Genomic DNA, 24,417 nt, shown 5'->3' on the forward strand with positions numbered 1-24,417 from the left:
GTTAAGGTTTCTTTTAGTGTGTATAATGTAAATGTAATACTATATTTTGGCATATGATTGTTTTTTATTCACCTAAAATTTCTAACCTATTTGGATGTAAAACACCATATTGAACAATGAGGAATTGTTCACTCATTTATTCTCTAAAACTTTTAGATGCAGATATAGTTTTTAAAGGATCACAAGAAGATAATAAAGTATTCCAGAAAGCAAAAGAACCATAATAATGATTGTTTTTTTATTTATTTATATTACTTTTTCTACATGTACTAATTTGAGTTATATTGACTTTTGTAAGTTAAATTATACTTTGTTAGTTTGTAAAACATTTTTGAAAATATTCTTTTTGACTTAGAGATTATTGTAAATATTTGATTTTTTGGGTAGGAAGATGATTGGTGGAATTTTTTTTATACTTGTGAACAGGAGATAGTGTGGTGGTTGGTTTTGGAAAAATAAAATAATATGTCACAATAAATCTTAGCTTAATAAATTTGTTTAGAATTAGATGTTTTATTAAAAAAGAAAAAAAAATCGGAATGTTTTGATATATTGCTAGCGTGGATAGGAGTAATATTTAGGGTCAAACCTTTGACCTGGGCTCACGAGTCGAGTTCTAGGTTGCCCAGAATTTGGGGTATGACAAATTTTATTATATTTAGTATAGAATTGAGACAAAAAAAAAAAAAAACAATTTTTAAAAGTAGTTTTAAAAACAATTTTTAAAAATAATTCTCATTTATTCTCAAAAACAAAATTTTGTTTCAAAACTTAAATATAAAAAATGGTTTTATCTACTTATTTTTTATGATTATATTACACCTCTATATGGAATACAAAAATTTTCAAAGTATTTCTCATATCTTTGATTGTTACTTAGACCATTTTAAAAAATACCTAAATCTTATTTTAGAAAACATCTTTTTTTCAATACAAATTCTTAAATAATTATTTTCTTAATAAAAGTTTATCTTTTCGAATACAGTTTTTAAACTGTCCAAAAATTTTAGGTTTGTATTGTAAATGTTATATAACGTATACATACTTAGTACAAAATTTCTTTCAATATATAAACTGCTAAATTTTGTGATCACATCATTTTAGACCATTGAATACATAAAGTCATCTTAAATTTGGTCCTAATTGGATTAAAGAAATGGATAAAAGACTTGCTAGAGAATTATAACTTCATCCATTTAAGTGCAAGGTGTGTAACTTAATTATTATTGTATTTTTCTCATCAAATTAATGATAATATTAATAAAATTTAAGTTATTTAGGTAAGATGGATGAAATCATCAAGAGAATGAGTCAACATATAGTGACAAATAGTACATAAAAATATAAAATAAAAATTATAAATTAATTAACTAGGAATCATCAAGAGAATGGGTCAACATATAGTGACAAATAGTACATAAAAATATAAAATAAAAATTACAAATTAATTAACTAGGGCGGCATTTAGATGCCCTTCTTGTCTTTTTTACTTTTAAAAATAGAAATTCATACAAAATAAAAATAAAACTCTAATTAATAGAACGAGTATGGGCTTATTTATGTTCTTAAAAATACTTTTACAAAAAAATTAAAATTTAAAATATTTTTTGAATTTAAATTTTAAAAAAAAAATAATCCTTAAAAATATGTAGAAAATGTTTTTTATTTTAAAAGTTAAAAGCAGATTTTTTTTTTTCAAAGAACACCTGTATGCTTTAAAATTTAGAGTAATGCTAGAAGACAAGGGCACCAGGGCGGCAGGGTGATGAGGCACTTCATAAGTCAAGTCAATCATCTGTGTTAAAGGCGAATTACTGATAAGCACACAGTATGGTGGCTAGGAATTATGGAATTATACTCTTGAAAGATGATGAAAAGATCAGTATTTGGGGCGTTCTTCTGATCGGAAATTTCTATGCTTGTGGTAGAGCGTCTCTGAGGAAAGAGAGAATTCAACTCTTGCACCAGACGGCTAAAGAAGAAGGGCTCTAATTCTCTTATACACAGTTTTCTTTTCATCAAACTTGCAATTTTCCTTGATGGGTTTCGATTTGTTTAGCACCAGAGTCTTTCTATTGTTCTTGATCTCAATCTTTAGCCTTTTCGTCTTCGCCAATGGGCAATCATCCCTCTACTACATTTGTGGAACTGAGACACCCGATGGGGATTACGAAACTGATCTCACTTCCCTCTTGGATTCTCTATCTTCTAAAGCTTCCACCTACACCTTCTACAATGATACCTTGAACCAAATCTACAGCCTCTATCTATGCAGAGGCGATGTTAACGCTACTACCTGCCAGAGTTGTGTGAAAACTGCAGGCCAAGAAATCCAGGAGCAGTGCCAGTATCATAAAACAGCTATCATATGGTATGATCAATGCATGTTACGTTACTCTAATGAAGACTTCATTGGAACTATGAACACTTCTCCAGGCTTCTTAATGTGGAATGTGAACAACAGAACTGACCCCGATGACAAGGATGTGGGCGCTCTATCTTTGATGTATAAGCTGGTGTCAGAAGCTCCAGATTCGGAAGACATGGTTTCCATAAAAAACGAGACGTCCGTAAATAACGCGTCTCTGATGTTATATGGTCTAGCGCAGTGTACAAGAGATATCAGCGATGCTTCATGCAGTAGCTGTTTAGTGAAGCTGTCTTCGGAGATTGACAAGTGTTGCCAAGAGAAGGTAGGATGGCGTGTTCTGGGTCCAAATTGCAATATAAGGTATGAACGGTACCTCTTCTATGATGAAGTCTCTGCCGATCCACCCGCACCTGCGCCTGCTCCCGATAACCCAGGTGAGTTAAAGATATGTTTAAGCCCACAAATTTAGCAGAGTTAAGTCTCCGTTTGGGTGGTCAAAAAGTATTACCAGAAATCTCTTATTTGGTCTATCCCTAAAAAATACCAAAATAAAAAATTAAGTACTAAATTAATTTGAAATTTATGCATTTTTTTAGTTCTATAATGAAAGAAAACTATTTTGAGGAGCATGTAAACAAATTTACAAACTATAAAATTATTTTTTATTTTAATTTATTGGCTAATTTCCTCTCATTTTTCCATTGTTTTACCAAGTGTAGGATCTGGATAGAGCCTAAAACATATCTTGTAAGGGACAGACTTAGACATCATTTCTATAGAGGACCCATTAACCATTAGACTAGTCAAGCGAGTGGTTGGTCTTTACCCTAGGATTGGAATAAATGGTGATTGGTATGCACGTGGGTTCGAGTTGATCCAAATTAGACATTGGGAGCTGACCCTGACAAGGAGCAAGGTCTGAGATTTAAGCTTGACGGAACTCATCAGATTGGTGTTTGTTGGGAGGTGCTAGTCAGGTTGACAAGCACGTGGGTCCAGGGAAGACTCAAGAAAGGTAAGGCCTTACATTTGGTTTGGGATTTGATGTTCAAACCGGTGAACTGGGAAGTTTATTCATGTAAGGTTGTGTTGCTGACTTGGGATTTTGTATTGGCTTTAAGAAGTAAGTAGGAGATTCTTAACTTGGGATTTTCTATTGGCTCTCAGGAAGTCTGGCGAAGGTTAGCTAGGGATTTAGTGTGACTTGAACCATATAAAGAGAATTAGTTTAATTTCGTTGACAGCCAAATGATTTTCAAATGATATGATTAATGTTGCTAGAGTATTAATTCAAACTCAAGACAGTCATGTTGGAGGAGACATTTGTTAGGTTAGAACAAAGCGACTACTCAGGAAAGCAGTGGTTCAAGAAGTAAGGCCTTAGATTTGTATGCTTCTCAGGATTTGATATGATTTGGCTTTGGTAAGACCTTGACAATATAAAGAGAACTAACTTGGCCTCTCTAACAGTCAATTAATTTTCAAATGTGATGACTAATGTCCATGCATAACACCAACCATGCGTTTGTTGGAGAATCATAATCAAATAGTTTGTTGAAGAATGACAAACAAATTTCTAACTATATACGTGTGTATTTTGTAATGGCAGGAGGGGGAGGAAACAACACCATAAAGATCGTGATCATCACCGTATCAGCAATAACAGGAGCTGCAGTTGTCTTGGGTTTCTTCCTTTGTTTTTCAATCTTTAGCGGGAAGAGCAGAGGAGGTATATATGATTGAGCTTGTCTATTAACCACCACACTGTTGAATATTGCTATTAAATTTTGATGTCAGCACTGATTCAGGGGAGCGGAAAAGTGAAGAAATTCTGTTAAATGTGTTGGACCGTCCAACTGGCACACACTTTATGGAAGGGCATATGCATGATCAAGACAACACTGGAGAAACTTACTACTTCAATTTAACCACCATACTGGCTGCTACAAACAATTTTTCTGACTCCAATAAGCTTGGAGAAGGGGGTTTTGGCCCTGTTTACAAGGTTAAAGAAACATATGTTTTTCATATTGAAGAAAAATGATATGTAATGGAAGTGGGGTTCACTTGACAGATTAATACGACATTTGATTTTTAGAATAGACAAAATCTTAATTACCTTGAAAAGGGTAACTGAGAGAGTTACCCAGACAAATGCCTAAAGAGCTGGCTGTGAACCTTGCTATCATGTGAAAAAATAGTAGTGCTTGGCTATTAAGATATAATACAATTTCTTCGGTTGTGAAAGTTTGGAATGCTGTCAGGGAAAGCTGCTTGATGGAAGGGAAATGGCTGTTAAAAGGCTTTCAACGAAATCAGGGCAAGGTCTTGAGGAGTTCAAGAATGAAGTTATGTTAATTGTTAAACTTCAACACAAAAATCTTGTGAGGCTGTTGGGTTGCTGCATTGAGGGAGATGAGAAGCTCCTAGTCTACGAGTTCATGGCTAATACGAGTCTTGATGCTTTTTTGTTTGGTTTGCTCTTCCTCTCTCTTTCTCTCTATACAATTAATGAATTTTAATGAGTAACAAACTTAGACTTTTTAAATTATTGAGCCTCAGGTCTTTTTGTCCAATATTACAGCTGAGCTTTGCAGCTTTTGTTTGCGACCATTACAAATTCATCCCCAGTCCAAGTCCCTGGAAATTTTGATTTAGTCTTGACCAACCCCAATTTGCCTGCTTGGTTACAACAGAACTAGTTTGAAGTTTTTAAACCTTGCCATGGAACACCATAGTTTCAAATTCAGGGCTTCAACAGGCTAAAAAGGCCACTTGAGTATGCAAAGAGCACTTCATACTCTGATGAAGCGCAGGCTTGAGTAAGATGAATCAAATATGATGGCTATCTGCATTGAACTCCTTGGCCAGAACATTAGAAATTTTAGGCCTATGATAAGATCAAGTGTGCCCTGCCCTCAAATAGGTAAAAGGGATGCCCTGGGAACCTATCAATTATCAAGTTTAGGTTGGACCTGGTTCCAATTCTTAGAAAAGAAATAGTCAGGAAACATTTCAAAGTAAGTTGCCTTTCTTCTGTTACTTTCAAAATTGTTGTAGGATTTTTCTTTCTTCAAAAAATAAAAACTTCTCCCTGGCAGATCCAACAAAATGCAAGGAACTAGACTGGGATAAGCGAGCAGCCATTGTTCGTGGAATAGCAAGGGGGATCCTGTATCTTCATGAAGACTCTCGTCTCAAAATCATCCACAGGGATTTGAAAGCAAGCAATGTTTTGTTGGATGAGGAAATGAATGCAAAGATCTCAGACTTTGGCACTGCTAGGATTTTTGGCAGCAAGCAACTTGATGCTAACACCAACAGAGTGGTCGGTACATTGTAAGTCATCTTGCTGTTTTGAACTATTAAACTGAACTAAACTAAACAATTAATTAAAAAAAAAAAAGTGATTATTTCCAAAGATTTTAGATCTGTTTTCAGTAAAATTACCCCTACATAAGCAAATTGCAGAGGAAAAAGAAAATGACATTTCCCCATGATCATGATGTTGTCAATGTCTCTTTTGCTCACTGTTTTATTTCAAATTACATTTTGAGTTATTTTAAGCACTGCTGTTGATTGCTTTACTCCATTCTGATGCCGAACTGTACCTCAAATTTTGTTTCCCAATAGTGGGTACATGGCACCAGAGTACGCAATGGAGGGACTATTTTCTGTGAAATCTGATACTTACAGCTTTGGAGTTCTATTGCTAGAAATCTTGAGTGGGAAAAAGAACAGTGGATTGTATAGCATGGATCATTCCCAAAACCTTCTATCTCATGTAGGCTTCTCTTTCTTCATCTCTATGTTGTGATCTTACTTTATTTTTCCCATTAATTTATGAAGATCTCCATTATCTTGCCAACAGGCATGGCAGCTGTGGAATGAAGACAAGGGACTTGAATTTATAGATAGGAACCTAGTTGAGAAATGTCCTGTAAGTGAGGCTGTCAGATGGATCCATATTGCTCTGCTGTGTGTTCAAGAAGACCCCAATGATAGACCTCCCATGTCATCAGTTGCTCTCATGCTTGGAAGCAAATGGGTCAACCTTCCCCAACCATCAGCACCCCCATTCTCAGTGGGAAGATCTTTCATGTCTGATCTATCTTCAACAAGCGGGTCGGGGTAAGGTTTTCTCATTTCAGATAAATCATTCACTAGTGCCTCTGTTTAGTTCGGAGGTTCATTGCAGCATACTTGAGAGCTCATACCAGTATACCTTGATTCATAATTTCAATTCCATGAACACAGTGATATACCAATAAAATATAATAGCCTGCCACTTGACAGTACAATTTTTTTTCTTGGTTTTTTCCAGTGGATCAGACCAACTTTTGAATAGGTTCTACTGAAATTTTCTCACCAATCAGACCTCATTTTGGCAAAAATATCTTACTGACTTTAGATTATACTCAAAGCCGTTTAAATTCTGATTCTCTTGAATGTACTTTCAACAACCAATTTTTTATAATTGTTTCTCTTCTCATTGATAAATAAAAGAATCAGAATCTGCTTAGCTTCAACTACAAATTATAACTCCCCATAATTTTTAGCTCCAACTAGTAATTACAACTCAGTACAAGTTCTGTAATTCTAACTAATTAAAGATCTAGCTTCTTCTTCTTTATTAGGGAAAAAGAGTTTGCATCTCACTAGCAGAAAGTAATCAACTAATTAGATGAGCTAAAGTATAAATGGAATTTCATAATGATCTCATTGACTGTAATACTGCAGATGCACATCCTTCCACAGAAAGGGATGTCTACCAATATGATGGGTCCCATATTGAGGATGGGATTGCGAGCAAAATAACGAGATGCATCTGCATTGGTCTACTGTGTGTTCCAGAAGACTTTGCTGACATACCAAAAATGCCTTCAGTTCTTTTCATGCTTGATATGCCACTCTTGGTCCCCGGTACCCTCACAACCTTCATTTCTATGCCTGTAATGTGGGACAAGAGATTCAAGGGTTATCGACTCAGATCAAAACTAAAGTTAATATCTGTCCTTTTTCATTAAATAAGTCTTTTGTGACCCATAGACAACAAATGTGGATGCAAGTTATTATAACTGAAAGGCATGTTTGTATGATAATGTGTAGACAATATAAAAGTAATACATGTGGAACAATTCAATTGAAAAAACAGTTGGTCGGTGATATGTCTTTTCCAGGGGAGAAGCGTGTTTCTAATCAAATAAGAGTGAAGCCTTCAGGGAGAGTTCGGAAAACAAACGTATCTTTTCTTAGTGGGCAGCCGAAAAGATAAAGATTTGTGCTGAATCTTTCTTTTCCAACCACCAATACAATTCAATTATTGGCCTTCTCAATTCTTGCAGTGTTGATTCTGAAAAATATAAAAAACAACAGAAATCTACCAGTTTCCCTGTTTGAAAACTCCAAGTTCCTACTAGCATGCTCCCACCATGGAGAGAAGTCAATTTTTGGCAGGTAGCTAAAAAGGAGTCATCCTCAAAGTTTTTCTTGCCAGGCCTGCTATAGTGCTTTAGATCCCCAAACTTGAAAAAATGCCTTTTTCTCTATGTGCTTCTTTGATCTATTGAAGGTCGTATTTATGCTATCATAGAATTAGCAAACAGTTCAATTAGGCAATTAGCTATAAGAATTTTCTTTTTTGTATGTCCTCCTTTAGATTTTTCATTCACCTAAGGATCTCAGTAGGAATATTTGATATCCAAGACACCAGAGCCTTTCCACTGATGATCTTAATCTCAATCTTCAGCCTTATCAACTTCATCAATGGCCAACCAATTTACAATTACCACCTCTGTCAAGGCCAAGACGGTGACACTGGCAATTTTGAAACCAATCTTTCTTCCCTGTTGGATTCTGTGTCTTCTAAGGCTTCCCTCCATAATTCTACAATGACTCCTCTAACCAAATCTACAGTCTCTACCAACGCAGAGGCGATGTCAACACTATCTCCTGCCGCACTTGTGTGAAAGCTGCAGCTCAAGAAATCCAAGAGCGATGCCAGTTTAATAAAAAAGCGATCATATGGTTCGATGCTTGCATGGTACGTTACTCTAATCAAGACTTCTTTGGAATTCCAGAGACATATACAGGGTACTTGATGTGGAATAATAGGAACAGTACTGAATCCTCTTCAAGGCGTGATGCTGGGGCTCTAGCTTTGATCTATGAGCTAGTGCAAAAGGCTTCCAATTCAGAAAGGATGTTTGAAATGGATGAGAGAGTGGCTTTGGATAATCCTTCTTGGAAGATATATGGGCTAGTTCAGTGTACAAGAGATATCAGTAATGTTTCATGCAAAGATTGTTTAGTGAAGCTGCTGAAGAACATTGAACAGTGCTGCCGAGAGAGGTTAGGGTGGCGTATTATGAGCCCAAGTTGCCATTTAAGATACGGACAAATCTTCTACCAGCAGCCCATGCGCAGTTCAGGTATGTTGATGTTATAATCATTGAGAAATTTATCACACTTTGAAGTCCCCATATGAAGTATGTTCTCTGTTTTGTTCTATTTATGAAAAAAAAAAACAGATCCAATCTTAGAGCAGGGGCTAACAATAAACCATTCTTTTGGCCATGCTCTTATCTTCTTTAATTGATCATTTGCTTTAGACACACTATCAGACGAATAATTGTAAAACTTGACTGCAGGAAAAGCAGGAAAGAACAGAACAAAGATTGTAATCAGCACTGCATCAGCATTTACGGTAGTTGTTTTTAAAATTTTATTTAAATAGAATTAAAATTTTATTTAAATTGTTTCTTTTTTTCATTTTTTCTTTCTCCACCAACCCGCCACCACATGAATTATGGGGTAGGATATATGATGAAGACTTTAATGGCATCGTCTAACCTTATGCCATGTGCTGTGACCCTCCCCATGAGCAAATAGGAATGGGATTGTTTGATTGAAGATTATTTATCAAAAATAAAAATTCACTATCATAAAAATCAAAACTTACTCTTATTTAAATTTTGATTCATCTCTTCACATGAAGTTCCGATCCAATTTCTTTAGCATTTTCACTTACCAAATGCTCTTGAGAAGAAAAAATATGTCATTTGGTTTTTCCTAGTTTGTAGCACATTTTTTGTCATCCCTTTTAAATGAGAAGTATTTTGATATTTAGTGGCATGTCTAGATGTAGAAGTAATAAGAAGAATAACATCACTTAGAACCAATATACCATTTTAATTATTTTTATCCATGTGATCCGTGAAGAATAACATCACTTTGAAAATTTGATGAAACAACTAACATTTTCCTTAAAAAAATAATTGAAATATATTGATAATAATTAAACTATAATTTTATTTCATTTAATATAGAATTGAGACAAAAAAAAATGTATAAGGGGACTCTTTGAAAATGTTTTTGAAAACAATTTTTAAAAAGTAGTTTTTAAGAATAATTTTTAAAAATAATTTTCATTTGTTCTCAAAAACAAAATTTTGTTTCGAAGCTTAAATATAAAAAATAGTATTCTCTACTTATTTTTATGAATACACTATATGTTTATACATAATACAAAAATTTTCGAAGTATTCCTCGTAGACCATTTTAAAAAATACCCAAATTTTATTTTAGAAAACAACTTTTTTTCAATACAAATTCTCAAATAATTATTTTCCTAACAAAAGTTTATCAAATACATTTTCTAGAGCAAAACGGTCCCAAAGTTTTATATTTGTCTCATAAATGTTGTATAAACATATGCACCACAATAGATGCAACTACAATCAATTAAGTACCTAAAATACCTAAATAAAACCCACCTCGAGATCAACTCAAAACTTCATACAGACTATAAAAGGAAAAGTCTAGGGAATAGTATACCAAGCCTTTTCCTAGTCTTCATTGACGCCATCTGTGGGAATCTTACCAAAAAAGAGGATTTTGGATATGAACGCTATGAATGGAGAAAAGGTTATCGTTGAAGAAAGTCATACATATGATGGTGGCCTGAACCAACAAGACAAAGTGCAAAACCTGTTGGCCCGATTGTGACATCAACTGGAACATCAACAGCAGTTGGAAAGTATTCTAGATCGACAGGATTATTTGGTTCAGTAGCTCTATCGAACTCTGGGAAACCAAATACCACCTGCCCGAAGCCACTTCAACCTTGGAGAAAATGTCGTTGGTTCCGCGCAAAGGGCTTCCGCTGGGCAAACAAATTCAGTAAGAGACGTAGTACCACAGATCAATCGACTAGTGGAATTGGAGCAAAAATACGAAGAAGTGGTAGGAAGTCCGACAAATGAAGTTCCAGGCAAATCCGACAGCAGGACCAGTTAGGGGATGGAAAGGAATGGTGTATTCCCCTTTGTCCACCCAATTGCTCCAAGAAGAGTTGCCAACACATTGTGTGCCATCGAAGTTTAACCTCTACGATGGCACAAGAGACCCTACGGAACATATTTACCATTTTCATCAACCAATGGCATTGGTTGATGATCGTAAAGGCCAACTATGCCAAGTCTTTTCGGCAAGCTTACAGGGTCATCGCTAACCTGGTTTCATCAACTCCCCCGCACTCTATTCACAGTTTTGCACAACTCTGTGACCAATTTGTGATTCAGTATGCATGCAACGCTCGACCGCTCTAGGGGATCGATCATCTATTCAACCTAAAGCAAAATTCAGGAGAAACACTTAGGCAATTTATCCATTGTTTCATGAATGAAATGGTACAATTGGATAACTATATATGACCAAAGAACGGCGGTTATTGCCTTTCGAAAGGCACTCCTGCCTGGGAGTTCACTACTCAGGTCGCTAGCCAAAATCAAGATAAACACTATGGAGGATTTGCTTTCCAAGGCAAAATGATATGCCAATGTGGAAGAAGAGTTCCAGACTATATAAGGAAATAGGAAAATATCTCAAGTTGATCAAGCACAAGAGTGAGGCTCAACATCTAAAAGGAAAGTGGAGTATAATCAAAAGTCTGCTATGGGGCATTCAACTAAGAAAGTCCCCCGGGTGGAATTTACTATTCCTTCGCGAGAGCTAATGATCAAACTACAAGATGATCCCGACTTTCAGTGGCCGCTCGAACCAATTCGGCCACCCCAATCTCCAGACAAGTCAATGTACTGCCATTATCATCGCATCCATGGGTATCAGACCAACCAGTGTAAGGCACTAAGGAGGTACCTTGAAAATCTGGTGCGACAGGCGAAGCTACACTAGTACGTGAAGAAAAAATATGCATAACCTGACCTGAACTCAGAAGATTAATCTGGTGACCCTATGGATGTATCAAAGCCGAAAGTTAACACGCCGCCATTTATACAAGTCGTCAACAACTATTCGGCTAACGATGTTCAACGTCAACGAAACGATCGACACTTAAAACACCAAATGAAGCATCGGGAACTCACACAACCTATGACATACGCCTGGATGATAGGTTGTACGAGGACGTCTGCACCTACCATTGAGTTCACTGCAAAGGACCTGACCCATGTATTCCTTCCTCATGACGACCTTTAATGTTTTGGGTGGCCAAAAAGTATTAACACAAATCTCTAATTTGGTTTATCCCGAGAAATACCGAAATAAAAAATCAAGTATAATTAAATTAATTTGAAACTTATAATTTTTTTACTTCTATAAAAAGAAATATTTTGAGAAGCATGTAAACAAATTTACTAACTATAAAATTATTTTCTACTTTTCTTGATTAATTTCCTACCATTTTTTCCACTGTTTTACGAGGCGTAGGATCTAGATAGAGCCTAAACTAAATCTTGTAAGGGACAGACTTAGACGTCATTTCCATCGAGGACTCATTAACCATTAGACTAGTCAAGTAGGCAGCTAGTCTTTATCCTAATTAAAACAGATATTTATGAGGGCCAAGGAGCTTAGAAGTAAGGGGATTAGGCCCTGGCAGAGGTCGTTAGTGGGAATCTGGGATTGTAATAAATGGTGATGGGTTAGCGTGTGGGTTTGAGTTAAAAGCAGGGTCTGGGGTTTAAGCTTGATAGAACACATTAGAATTGGTGTTTGTCCGTAGGTGCTTTTCGGTGGATACGTTGGAAATATCGAAAAATATGGATGAATATTTAGATAAAAATATCAAAAAATATTTTAATAAAATATAAAAATGATTCAAAATTTATTAAAATATTTAAATTTTTTTAAAAATAAAATAAAATAAATATATATATATATATTAAAATTATTTTATAAATGTAATTAACATAAATAATATTAAATATAATATTTATCCATTTTTTTTATAAAACAATTAGCTTAAATTCCTTTAATATATTTATATTTATTTATTTTAAAATTTTAAAAATATTTTTATTAAACATGTTTTATTATATTTTAAATAAAAAATTAAATTGATTTATATAAAATATTTTATTTGATATTTAATTTTTTATTACAAATATGTGATGATAACTCTTTCTATTAATATTAATTTATTTAAATAATTAAAATTATTAATAATTTACCTTATCAAATTAATTTTAGTTTATAAAATATTAGGACTTTATTAATTTTTTTTATATTGTAGCAATTTTTTAGTAAAATTATATCTTTAATATTTTAAAATAAAAATATTTAAAATTAAATAAAATTGAAAGAATAAATGAAAAAATTTAAGAGTAAAGTGATAAAAAAATTTTAAAATAGAATTAATGAGATAAATATAAAAAGTAATTAAACAAAATAATTACTTAATACTGGGTGGGTTGATTATGGAGATTAGAAGCTGTCAAAAGAATAATGGTTTCCAAGTTGGCGAGAACACTGAGTATCTTCTGACCCACGTAAGTACGAATAGAGAGGTGCATTTCTCTTTTTATGGTAATGCATACAATAATGAAAATGTTATAGAACCTCATACTTAATATTGAATATGCATATATATCCTTGCATCCCCATAGGCCTGGATTTCTTGAAGGGAAGGGAAGGAACAGCAAGCAGTATGATGGATCCAACATTAAGGGATGGCTCAACAAGCGAAATTATGAGATGTATCCACATTGGGTTGCTATGTGTTCAAGAAAATGTGGCTGATCGACCAACAATGGCTTCAGTAATGCTCATGCTAAATAGCTACTCTCTCAGTCTCCCAATACCTTCACACCCTGCATTTTTTTTCGTAGTAACATTGACCAGAACATTTCTTCGGGGCTGGAGCATAATTCAAGGTCGACTGATTCTGATCTTTCCCGAAGTAGTAGTCCCATTAATTATCAATACATACGGCTTGAAAAAAAGATGGATGATGTTGCATTTTTGAGTTATAATCTAAAGATATGCATGCTTATGTTATAATTTGTTCTCAGAAAGGATAGCATCAAAATAAATTCTCATTTGTTCTCCAAAACAAAATTTTGTTTCGAAGCTTAAATATAAAAGATAGTATTTTTTGCTCCTTTTTTATGAATACACTATACATAATACAATTTTTTTAATTTTAAAAAATACCCAAATTTTATTTTAGAAAATAAATTTTTTTCAATACAAATTCCCAAATAATTATTTTCCTAACAAAAGTTTATCAAATATGTTTTCTAGAGCGGTCCCAAAGTTTTGTATTTGTCTCACAAATGTTGTATAAACATATACGTACTTGAACTAAATTTTCTTTCTAGTACCGGCAAAAATAAAACATATGCCTCAGAATAGATGCAGCTACAATCAATTAAATACCTAAAATACCTCAATCTAAAACCGGTACTCATATAAAACTCACCTGAAGAGTAGACCAAGCCTTTTCCTAGTCTTCATTGGCGCCGTCGGTGGGAATCTTACCAAAAAAGAGAGAGGATTCTGGATATGAACGCTATGAATGGAGAAGAGGCCATGCATTGTCGGAGAAAGTCGTACATATGATGGTGGCCTGGACCAGCAAGACGAAGTGAAAAACCAGTTGCCCGACTGCGAAATCAACTGGAACAACAATATCAGGAACATCAACAGCTATTGGAAAGTATTCTAGATCGACAGGATTATTTGGTTCGACAGCTTTGTCGAACTCTGGGAAACCAAATACCACCTACCCGAAACCACTCTGACCCTGGAGAAAATGTTGTTGGTTCTGATGCGAGGGGCTTCCGCTGGGCGAACAGATTCACGACGAATGAAGTTGCATCCAAATCCAGCAGCAGGACCAGTTAAGGGATGGAAAGGAATGGCGTATTCCCCTTTGTCCACCTAACTACTCCATGATGCCAGCACATTATGTGCCATCAAAGTTTAACCTCTACGATGGCACAAGAGACCCTATGGAACAAACCAACCATTTCCGTCAGCTAATGGCGTTGGTTGATGATTGTGAAGGCCTACTATATCAAGTCTTTTCGGCAAGCTTACGAGAATCGTCGCTAACCTGGTTTCATCAACTCCTTCCGCACTCTATTCACAGTTTTGCACAACTCTGCGACCAATTTGTGATTCAGCATGCATGCAACGCTCGACCGCGCGCGCAGGGGGATCGATCATCTGTTCAACTTAAAGCAGAATTCAGGAGAACCAGTTAGGCAATTTATCCATCGTTTGTGAATGAAATGGTACAAGTGGAAAAGTGTGACCAAAGAACGACGGTTATCGCCTTTCGGAAGGCACTCCCGCCTGGGAGTTCACTACTCAGGTCATTAGCCAAAAGCGAGCTAGACACTATGAAGGTATTGCTTTCCAAGGCAAACAAATATACCAATATGGAAGACGAGCTCGGAAATACAGAAGGAAAAAAGCAAAATATCTCAGGTTGATCAAGCGCAATAGTGGGGCTCAGCACCTAAAAGGAAGGTGGAGTATAATCAAAAGTCTTCTATGGGGCATTCAACTAAGAAAGTCCCCCGGGTGGAATTTACTATTCCTCCGCGAGAGCTAATGATCAAACTACAAGATGATCCTGACTTTCAGTGGCCGCCTGAACCAGTTCGGCCACCCCAATCTCCAGACAAGTCAATATACTACCATTATCATGGCATCCATGGGAATCAGACCAACTAGTGTAAGGCACTAAGGAGGTACCTTGAAAATCTGGTGTGACAGGGGAAGCTACACTAGTACGTGAAGAAAAATCTACACAACCCGACTTGAACTTAGAAGATAAATCTGGTGACCCTATGGATGTATCGAAGCCGAAAGTTAACACGCCGCCAGTTATACAAGTCATCAACGACTATTGGGCCAACCATGTTCAACGTCGACTAAACGATCGGCGCCTAAAGCGCCAAGGCGCTAAAAGAAGCTCCGGGAACTCACACAACCTATGACATACGCCCAGATAATAGGCTGTGTGAGGACGTCTGCACCTACCATTGAGTTCACTAGAAAGGACCTCAGCCATGTATTCCTACCTCATGATGATCCTCTTGTGGTAACGCTACAACTCGGATCATACCAAGTACGTCGAATCCTTGTAGACACAGGGAGTTCAACGAACATCCTGTTGAACTCGAAGAACAAGCGAGTATTAATGAAATTGAAGTCAACATGAGTTGTAACACTGAAATCGACGAAGAAAACTGGAGAACCCCAATCCTGAAATATCTCCTACACCAGATTCAACCTTCCGACAAAAGGGAAGCACACAAACTTCGAGCTCAAGCCTCACGATATTCTCTGACAGATGGGCACCTATATCGACAATCCGCTCGAGGACCTTATTTGAAATGCTTATCACGACTAGAATCTCCGTATGTGTTGGCTGAAATACACCAAGGCTAGTGTGGGAATCACATCAGTAGAAGAACTCTTAACTCATCGGGCGATCAGTTTGGGGTACTACTGGCCATATATGTGGAAAAATGTGACGCAATTCGTGCAAGCGTGCGAGCAATGCCAAAGATATGCACCCCAACAACGTTTGCCTCCATAGGAATACCGCGCAACCGTATCAGTTTGGTCTTTCGCACATTGGGAAATAGATCTTATGGGTCCCTTACCAACCTCATCTGCTCAAAAGCAATTTTTATTGGTCGCCCACAGATTATTTCACCAAGTGGATTGAAGTTGAACCCCTAACTCAAATTAAAGGTAAGAATGTGCGAAATTTTCTCTGGAAATATATCATATGTCGATTTGGCATACCCCGAGAAATTACAACTGACAACGGGACCCAATTTGAGTCCTGGGAGGTTAGCGATCTATGTAAAGAGTTGCAAATCGAGCACCATTTTTCTACGCCCACCTACCCGCAAGGCAACGGACAAGCTAAAATAGTAATCAAACCATCCTAACTGTTCTCAAGAAGAGATTATAAGCCTCAAAAACTATGTTCAATCTTTTGCCTGCTACATATTTTCTAGGTGCAAGTCTCTCTAATTACCCTTGTTTTGTCCTTTTTCTTTTTTAATTTTGTTTGCATGATGTATACATAGTCTCAATATTCTAATAGTTTAAATTTTAGAAAAATTAGTAGTTAAATAACAACCATTACCTACAGATTCAAAGTTCTCAATGTTTCTCATGTTGAAGTTTCTTGTATTGCGGGGCATTTGAAAAGTATTCATTGAAGGGGTCCATTCTTTCTGTTCTTCTTTTCATAATAATGGTCAAAGCTCACCATCATACACGGCACGTTGGAAAGTATTCAGCCAATTGGAGGTACGTGTGGAATCACTCTCCTTTCCTGAACAGCGTATTCAAACCGCGTCTTTGATCACCACTCCAGTCCTAATCAGATCTTTCTTCTATTAATTTCACCCTTTTTGCTAATTAAATATGAGAAAATTTGATTAACTAAATGTGAAACGCCACGGCTAGCTTTAGAAAGAGGAGGACAAATTTGACTCCGCAGTAACAAAAAACTATGAATAAGTGACCTCAATGAAATGTGATTCATAAAGGAGATCCATGGGTGTTGTGATTATTAATCGGGCAGCTACCAGTTGGGTGCAAAAATTTAGGGCTTATGAATTATTCTTTTAAGATTTCGGTCATCTTAACGTAGGAAGCCCAAAGGAGGATGGACTGACCAACAATGCGGCCCCACATTTCTTCTTTTCGTGGACGTGTTTATTTATAATTAGAATGTTTCTCCAACTGCCTTTCTATGTGCTTTTTTCCCATTAGAACGTATCATAATGAGCCAGTTGCTTCTTCCAAAGCTTTTCAAATTCAGCTTCACACTGTTTTTAATTTGATAGATACGTTCAACTTGTAAAATTTTTACTAAAATTAATTTAAAAAAAAAATCGTTTTCAAAATAAATATTTTCAACAACTGACTTAATTTTTTGACTCCAAGCAGCACACAAATTATTAAAAATATTATAAATAAGCATTGTAAATAAATATTACACTTTGATTATGAGCCTTCACTATTTATAGTTGCATCGTTCCTTTTTTATTATGTATTTTTCGATAAAATGATATCTTGTATGACTTAATGTACTTATTTCTATCATGCAATATTAGTTTTTTTGCTAAGATGCCAAGAACAAAAACTAGAATGTTCTTATTAATGAGAATATTCATGCCTTCTCCTAAGAGTCATTGTTCCAAGATTGAGATTTTATATTTCATATTTGACACATATAATCTACATTTCAAATAAATTGTACATTCTATTCTTTAAGTAATCAAAATTTTGCCTTTGATATTATGAATATCACTTTAATATTTGGATGCATATGCCCAAAATTTTGGGTTTATAAAATTTGAATTTATATATCTCTTTCACATCACTCAATCCTTCCCTAATTAACTTTTTTAGAATTGTATTATTTTGAATGAATTATAACCTCTCTCCCACTTTCTCTCCCTCTTTCTTTGGTTATAATTATAATTTATATATGGAGTATTAAGGTTATATTTGGAAACTATTCTTAAAAATATATTTTTTTAAAAAATAAAAACATGTATGACTATCAATTGTTTTCAAAACAATTTCTTCTAAGAATTATTATCAAAACAAGGAGTTTAAAAATATATATTTTTAGTTATTTTCATTTATTTTTTAAAAGTTTTTTAAGACACGAATTAAAGTAAAAAATATCATTTAGCACACACTTCCTGTCTCTAATTACCCTTGTTTTGTCCTTTGTCCTTTTAATTTTGTTAGCATGATGTATATCATTGTCTCAATATTCTAATAGTTTAAATTTTAGAAAAATTAGTAGTTAAATAACAATCATCACATCGCAGGGCACCGAACCGTATTCAGTGAAGGGGTCCATTCTTTGTGTTTCCCTTGTCATTATAATAGTCAAAGGTCACCATTATGCTCGGACGGGTTTCTCACAATGATTTCGCAGCACGTTGGAAAGTAGGAATTTTGGTTAAAAATAGCCTCTTGAACCAAACAAATGTGGATTTTGGCCCTCTTTTAATCTTTTGTTCAAAATGGTCTCTTTCTCTCCCATCAGCATCTTTTATTATTATTATTTTTAATTATTTTTAAAAAAATTTAAAAAAAAATTTGAAGATGGAGGTGTGGGTCTGGGTGGGGGGCAACTGTGGGCATCATCAGTAAGGACGACATGACATCGTTGGCTAGCAATGAGTAGCAGCCAGAGTTGGAATGAAGGAAAAATGGGTATGATGGAGAGAGAGAAAAGAAAAATAGGGAAAGAAGGGAACAAGCAAAGGGAGAAAATGTTGAAGTTGACTGAAAAAGGGAGGATGGAGTGGTCGACAACAACGTTGCCAGTGATGGGTCGATGGTGATGGGTGTGCGGGTGGAAGAGAAGGAAGAAATGCAATTTTAATTTTTTTTAAAATAAAAAATAAAAATAGACGAAGGCTAGTTTGAACAATTGTTTCAACACATGCCTAAAGTTGATTTTTTTTGGGTTGTTCTTTGGTACCCACTCTTCATTTTGGGGGTACCTACCCACGTTTGACCCCAATAATAAAATGACATGTGTAAAGTACATGTCATTAAAAAATTTATAAAAACTTATCAAACCGATAAAGATGACTTCTTGGTGAGAAATAATCACGTGCATTTCTTACATATCTAAATATTACAATTGTTTTATAATTTATTATTTAATGAATTACCTAACTCTATCTAAAAAAAAAGAAAATCCTACCAACTACCCTTATACTCTCATTATTCATATATACAAAAAGGGATAGTAATTTAATATGAAAATTAAATAATTTCAACTACCATATTATAAAATATGTAAGATGTCTTTTGATGAATCAAATTTGAAGATCAAGTTTAAAACTTTTTGAGAGAGAAAATTTAAAATTCGTATTATATGAAGAAGATGAAGGATTTCAAGTGATTACAAGGGTCAAAGGTAATATTTGATATTTTTTATCTAAATATAATTTTTGTAGGAAGAAATGTGATGTCAAATAAGGATTTTGGAATTTTTTATGAGTTTATTATAAAATTTTGTTATCAAATTGTTATTAATATTTTTATATAATTTTTTTTTTGTTCATAGATTAAATTTAAAGATGAAGTTTTATATGTAAGAAGACATTATACGAAGGATGTCAAGTGATTGCAAGTATTAAAGGTAACATTTGAATTTTTTTTTTCCATTTACATATAACTATTGTAGGTGTCATGTTAAATGACATTTAAATATGTAATGATTTATAACATTTAGATTTTTGAATTTTTTTCTGAGTTATTATTAATCAAATTGGAAGCATTTAGTCATTTGTTATGAAATTGTCCTCAATATTTTCAGATTATTATTTTTGTGTATTCGTAGACTAAATTTGAAGATGAAGTTTTATATATTGAGATGAGATCCGAAAATTGTGAGAGAGGGTATGAACTTTGTAAGAGAGGGTACGAACTTTGTAGGAAATGGTACGAACTTTGTAAGAAATGGTACGAACTTTGTGAAAAATGGTACGAACTTTGTGAAAAATGGTACAAACATTGTGAAAAATGGTACGAACTTTGTGAGATAGTGTATGAACTTTGTGAGAGGGGGTACGAACTTTGTGAGAAAGGGTACGGACTTTGAGAGATGGTACGAACTTTGTGAGAAATGGTACAAACTTTGTAAGAAATGGTACGAACTTTGTAAAAAAAGGATACAAACTTTGTGAGAGATGGTACGAACTTTGTAAGAAATGGTACGAACTTTGTGAGAGGGGATACGAACTTTGTGAGAGATGGTATGAACTTTGTAAGAAATGGTACGAACTTTGTGAGAGGGGGTACAAACTTTGTGAGATGGAGTATGAACTTTGTGAGAGAGGGTACAAACTTTGGAAGAGATAGTATGAACTTTGTGAGAAATGTTACAAACTTTGTGAGAGAGAGTACAAACATTGTGAAATGGGGTACGAACTTTGTGAGAGATAGTACGAACATTGTGAAAGGGGGTACGAACTTTGTGAGAGATGGTACGAACATCGTGAGAGTGGGTACGAACATTGTGAGAGTGGGTACGAACATTGTGAGAGTGGGTACAAACTTTGTGAGAGGGGATATGAACTTTATGAGATGGGGTACAAACTTTGTGAGAGAGCGTATGAACTTTGTAAGAGAGGGTACGAACTTTGCGAGAAATTGTACGAACTTTGTGAGAGATGGTATGAACTTTGTAAGAAAGTGTACGAACTTTGTAAGAAATTGTACGAACTTTGAGAGAAATGGTACAAACTTTTTGAGAAAGGGTACGAACTTTGTAAGAAATGGTACGGACTTTGTGAGAGGGGGTACGAACTTTGTGAAAGAGGGTACGGATTTTGTGAGAAAATGGTACAAACTTTTGAGAAATGATACGAACTTCTTGAGAAATGGTACGAACTTTGTGAGAGATGGTACGAACTTTGTAAGAAATGGTACGAACTTTGTGAGATGGGGTACGAACTTTGTGAAATGGGGTACGGACTTTGTGAAAGGGGGTACTAACTTTGTGATATGGGGTACGAACTTTGTAAGAAAATGTATGAATGTATTTATGGATTATAAAATATTACCGATATATTAATTGTAAAAAAAATGTGAAAAAAGACATAATGGAATATTATAAAATAGATTTTTGAATTTTTTTTTTGAGTTATTATTAATCAAATTGACAACATTTAGTCATTTTTTATGAAATTGTCATCAATATTTTCATATTATTATTTTGTGTACTCTTAGACTAAATTTGAAGATGAAGTTTTATATATTGAGAGAAGATACAAAAATTGTGAGAGTGTATGAACTTTGTAAGAAATGGTACAAACTTTGTAAGAAAGTGTACGAACTTTGTAAAAGAGGGTACGAACTTTGTAAGAGGGGGTACGAACTTTGTAAGAGATGATACGAACTTTGTAAAAGAGGGTACGAACTTTGTAAGAGATGGTACGAACTGTTAGGAATATGAGGCTAATCCAACCTATGGTAATCACCCTAGAAAGGGGGTGAATAGGGTGATGGTCTATTTTCGCAAATTTAAACAAGTGAATGTAAGAAACAATTATATGCAAGTATATAATAAGCAATATATAGACAATTGCATATAAATTAAAGAATAAGGAAAAGAGAATGTAAACACAAGAGTTTATAGTGGCTCGACGTAACCTGGCCTACATCCACTCTCCTCTAGCTTCAATCCCGAGCTTGAGGTTCCACTCATTCAAGGCTTCCAAACCAAGCCTTCAAGCAATACAATTGGATTATGGTTCCAATTCACCCTCTTGGACTTTTGGGTCCAAGCACCCTTTACACTTCTCAAAAGATATCCCTCTCTTGAACAACTTCCTCTCAAGGATTTACAAATAAAATGATCTCTCAAAAATCCTAGCACAAGAACTTTAAGCTCAAATGATATAGGAAAAACTAGGATTGAAAGGTGCACTAAGGATATGCAAGTTTTAGAACAATGGTGCACTCAAAAACACTCTTCCAAGGCTCAAATATAATCAAGAAAGATTTGGGAAGGTTAAACTCCTTAAACAATGAAGATTGGAACCTTTTTATAGAAGAGAAAAGCCAAACTAGCCATTTGGGGGTTCGACCGGTCGAGCTAGGGGTCGACTGGTTGACTAGCCATTAGTATTTAATGCTTGGCAGGTGACCATTGGGCCTCAACCGGACCTCAAACGGGAAGAGAATCACCTTGACCGGGAAGAGAAGGCCACTGGGAGAGAGAGAAACTTCTTGGCCTCCCTCGACCGTACTCGATCGGACAAGCACAACCGGTCGACCGGTTCCTCAACCGGTTGAACCGGTTGAGCCATTTTTTGGTTCAACACCCAACCTTTTTCAACTTAAAACCTTTTAATACAAGTTTGAAAATCATTTAACACAAGATTTTAGTTAAAAACTTGAAATCATCCAATTCTAAAGATATTTAAAACAATATTAATCTTGGATGATTTTGGTGCATAAATAAAGAATGAAATGCATGAAAGTCCTAGTGCACCAACAACCTTACAAAGAGATCTTATGAAGTTTGGGTCTTGAAAAACACTTCTCTTTGAAGTGGTCTTCTTCTTCATGATTTCTCCTTGGCTTGATTTGTTTTTGTGATTGCCACTTTGGAAATCGTCTTGCCTAATCACACTTGATATATAACCATTAGTTCTAAACCTTGTTTTGTTATCATCAAAATCAAGATTAACCAAACCTTGGTTTCACATGAACTTTGTAAGAAATGGTACGAACTTTGTAAGAAATTGTACGAACTTTGTGAGAAGGGGTACGAATTTTGTGAGAGATGGTACGAACTTTGTAAGAGATGGTACAAACTTTGTGAAAGATGGTACGAACTTTGTAAGAGATGGTATGAAGTTTGTGAGAAAGGGTATGAACTTTGTAAGAGATGATACGAACTTTGTAAGAAATGGTACGAACTTTGTAAGAAATTGTACGAACTTTGTGAGAAATGGTACGAACTTTGTGAGAAGAGGTACGAATTTTGTGAGAGATGGTACGAACTTTGTAAGAGATGGTACAAACTTTGTGAAAGATGGTACGAACTTTGTAAGAGATGGTATAAAGTTTGTGAGAAAGGGTATGAACTTTGTAAGAGATGATACGAACTTTGTAAGAAATGGTACGAACTTTGTAAAAAATGGTACGAACTTTGTAAGAAAGGGTATGAACTTTTTTAGAAATGGTAAGAACTTTGTGAGAAATGGTACGAACTTTATGAGAAATGGTACGAACTTTGTGAGATGATGTACGAACTTTGTGAGATAATGTACGAACTTTGTGAGAAAAAGTACGAACTTTGTAAGAAATGGTACGGACTTTGTGAGAAAGGGTACGAATTTTGTGAGAAGGGGTACAAACTTTGTGACAGGGGGTACGAACTTTGTTAGAAATGGTACGAACTTTGTAAGAGATTGTACGAACTTTGTAAGATATGGTATAAACTAAGTGAGAAATGGTACGAACTTTGTGAGAGATGATTCGAACTTTGTAAGAAATGGTAAGAACATTGTGAGAGAGGGTATGAACTTTGTGAGAAATTGTATGAACTTTATGAGAGGGGGTATGAACTTTGTGAGAGGGGGTACGAACTTTGTGAGAGAGGGTACGAACTTTGTGACATATGGTACGAACTTTGTGAGAGATGGTACGAACTTTGTGAGAAATGGTACGAACTTTGTGAAAAATGGTACGAACTTTGTGAGAGGGTGTATGAACTTTGTGAGAGGGGGTACGAACTTTGTGAGAGAGGGTACGAACTTTGTAAGAAATTGTACGAACTTTGTGAGAAATGGTACGAACTTTGTGAGAAATGGTACGAACTTTGTGAGAAATGGTACGAACTTTATGAGAAATGGTACGAACTTTGTGAGAAATGATATGAACTTTGTGAGAGTGGGTACGAACTTTGTGAGATTGGGTACGAACTTTGTAAGAAATGATACGAAATTTGTGAGAAATGCTACAAACTTTGTAAGAAATGGTACGAACTTTGTGAGAAATGGTACGAACTTTGTGATATGGGGTACGAACTTTGTGAGAGATGGTACTGACTTTGTAAGAAAGGGTATGAACTTTTTGAGAAAGGGTACGAACTTTGTGAGAAATGGTATGAACTCTGTGAGAGAGGGCATGAACTTTGTGAGAAAAATGGTATGAACTTTGTGAGAGAAGGTACGAACTTTGTGAGAAATGATACGAACTTTGTGAGAAATGGTACG

General features: G+C 35.1%; 2 protein-coding genes across 2 annotated transcripts; both read left to right on the top strand.

Moving 5' to 3' along the window:
- The first annotated feature begins 1,852 nt into the window (after window positions 1-1,852).
- On the top strand, window positions 1,853-4,114 carry LOC132254504 (cysteine-rich repeat secretory protein 38-like). Its single transcript, XM_059740337.1, has 2 exons — window positions 1,853-2,805; window positions 3,981-4,114. Exons 1-2 carry the CDS (start codon window positions 2,040-2,042, stop codon window positions 4,112-4,114), a joined length of 900 nt encoding a protein of 299 aa, XP_059596320.1. The 5' UTR covers window positions 1,853-2,039.
- A 45-nt stretch (window positions 4,115-4,159) lies between these two features.
- On the top strand, window positions 4,160-6,568 carry LOC104878264 (cysteine-rich receptor-like protein kinase 34). Its single transcript, XM_010648344.3, has 5 exons — window positions 4,160-4,376; window positions 4,636-4,846; window positions 5,473-5,710; window positions 6,005-6,155; window positions 6,243-6,568. Exons 1-5 carry the CDS (start codon window positions 4,242-4,244, stop codon window positions 6,504-6,506), a joined length of 999 nt encoding a protein of 332 aa, XP_010646646.3. The 5' UTR covers window positions 4,160-4,241; the 3' UTR covers window positions 6,507-6,568.
- The last annotated feature ends 17,849 nt before the right edge of the window (window positions 6,569-24,417 follow it).

Source organism: Vitis vinifera, chromosome 10 (assembly GCF_030704535.1).
Source record: "Vitis vinifera cultivar Pinot Noir 40024 chromosome 10, ASM3070453v1".
Taxonomy (NCBI): Eukaryota; Viridiplantae; Streptophyta; class Magnoliopsida; order Vitales; family Vitaceae; genus Vitis; species Vitis vinifera.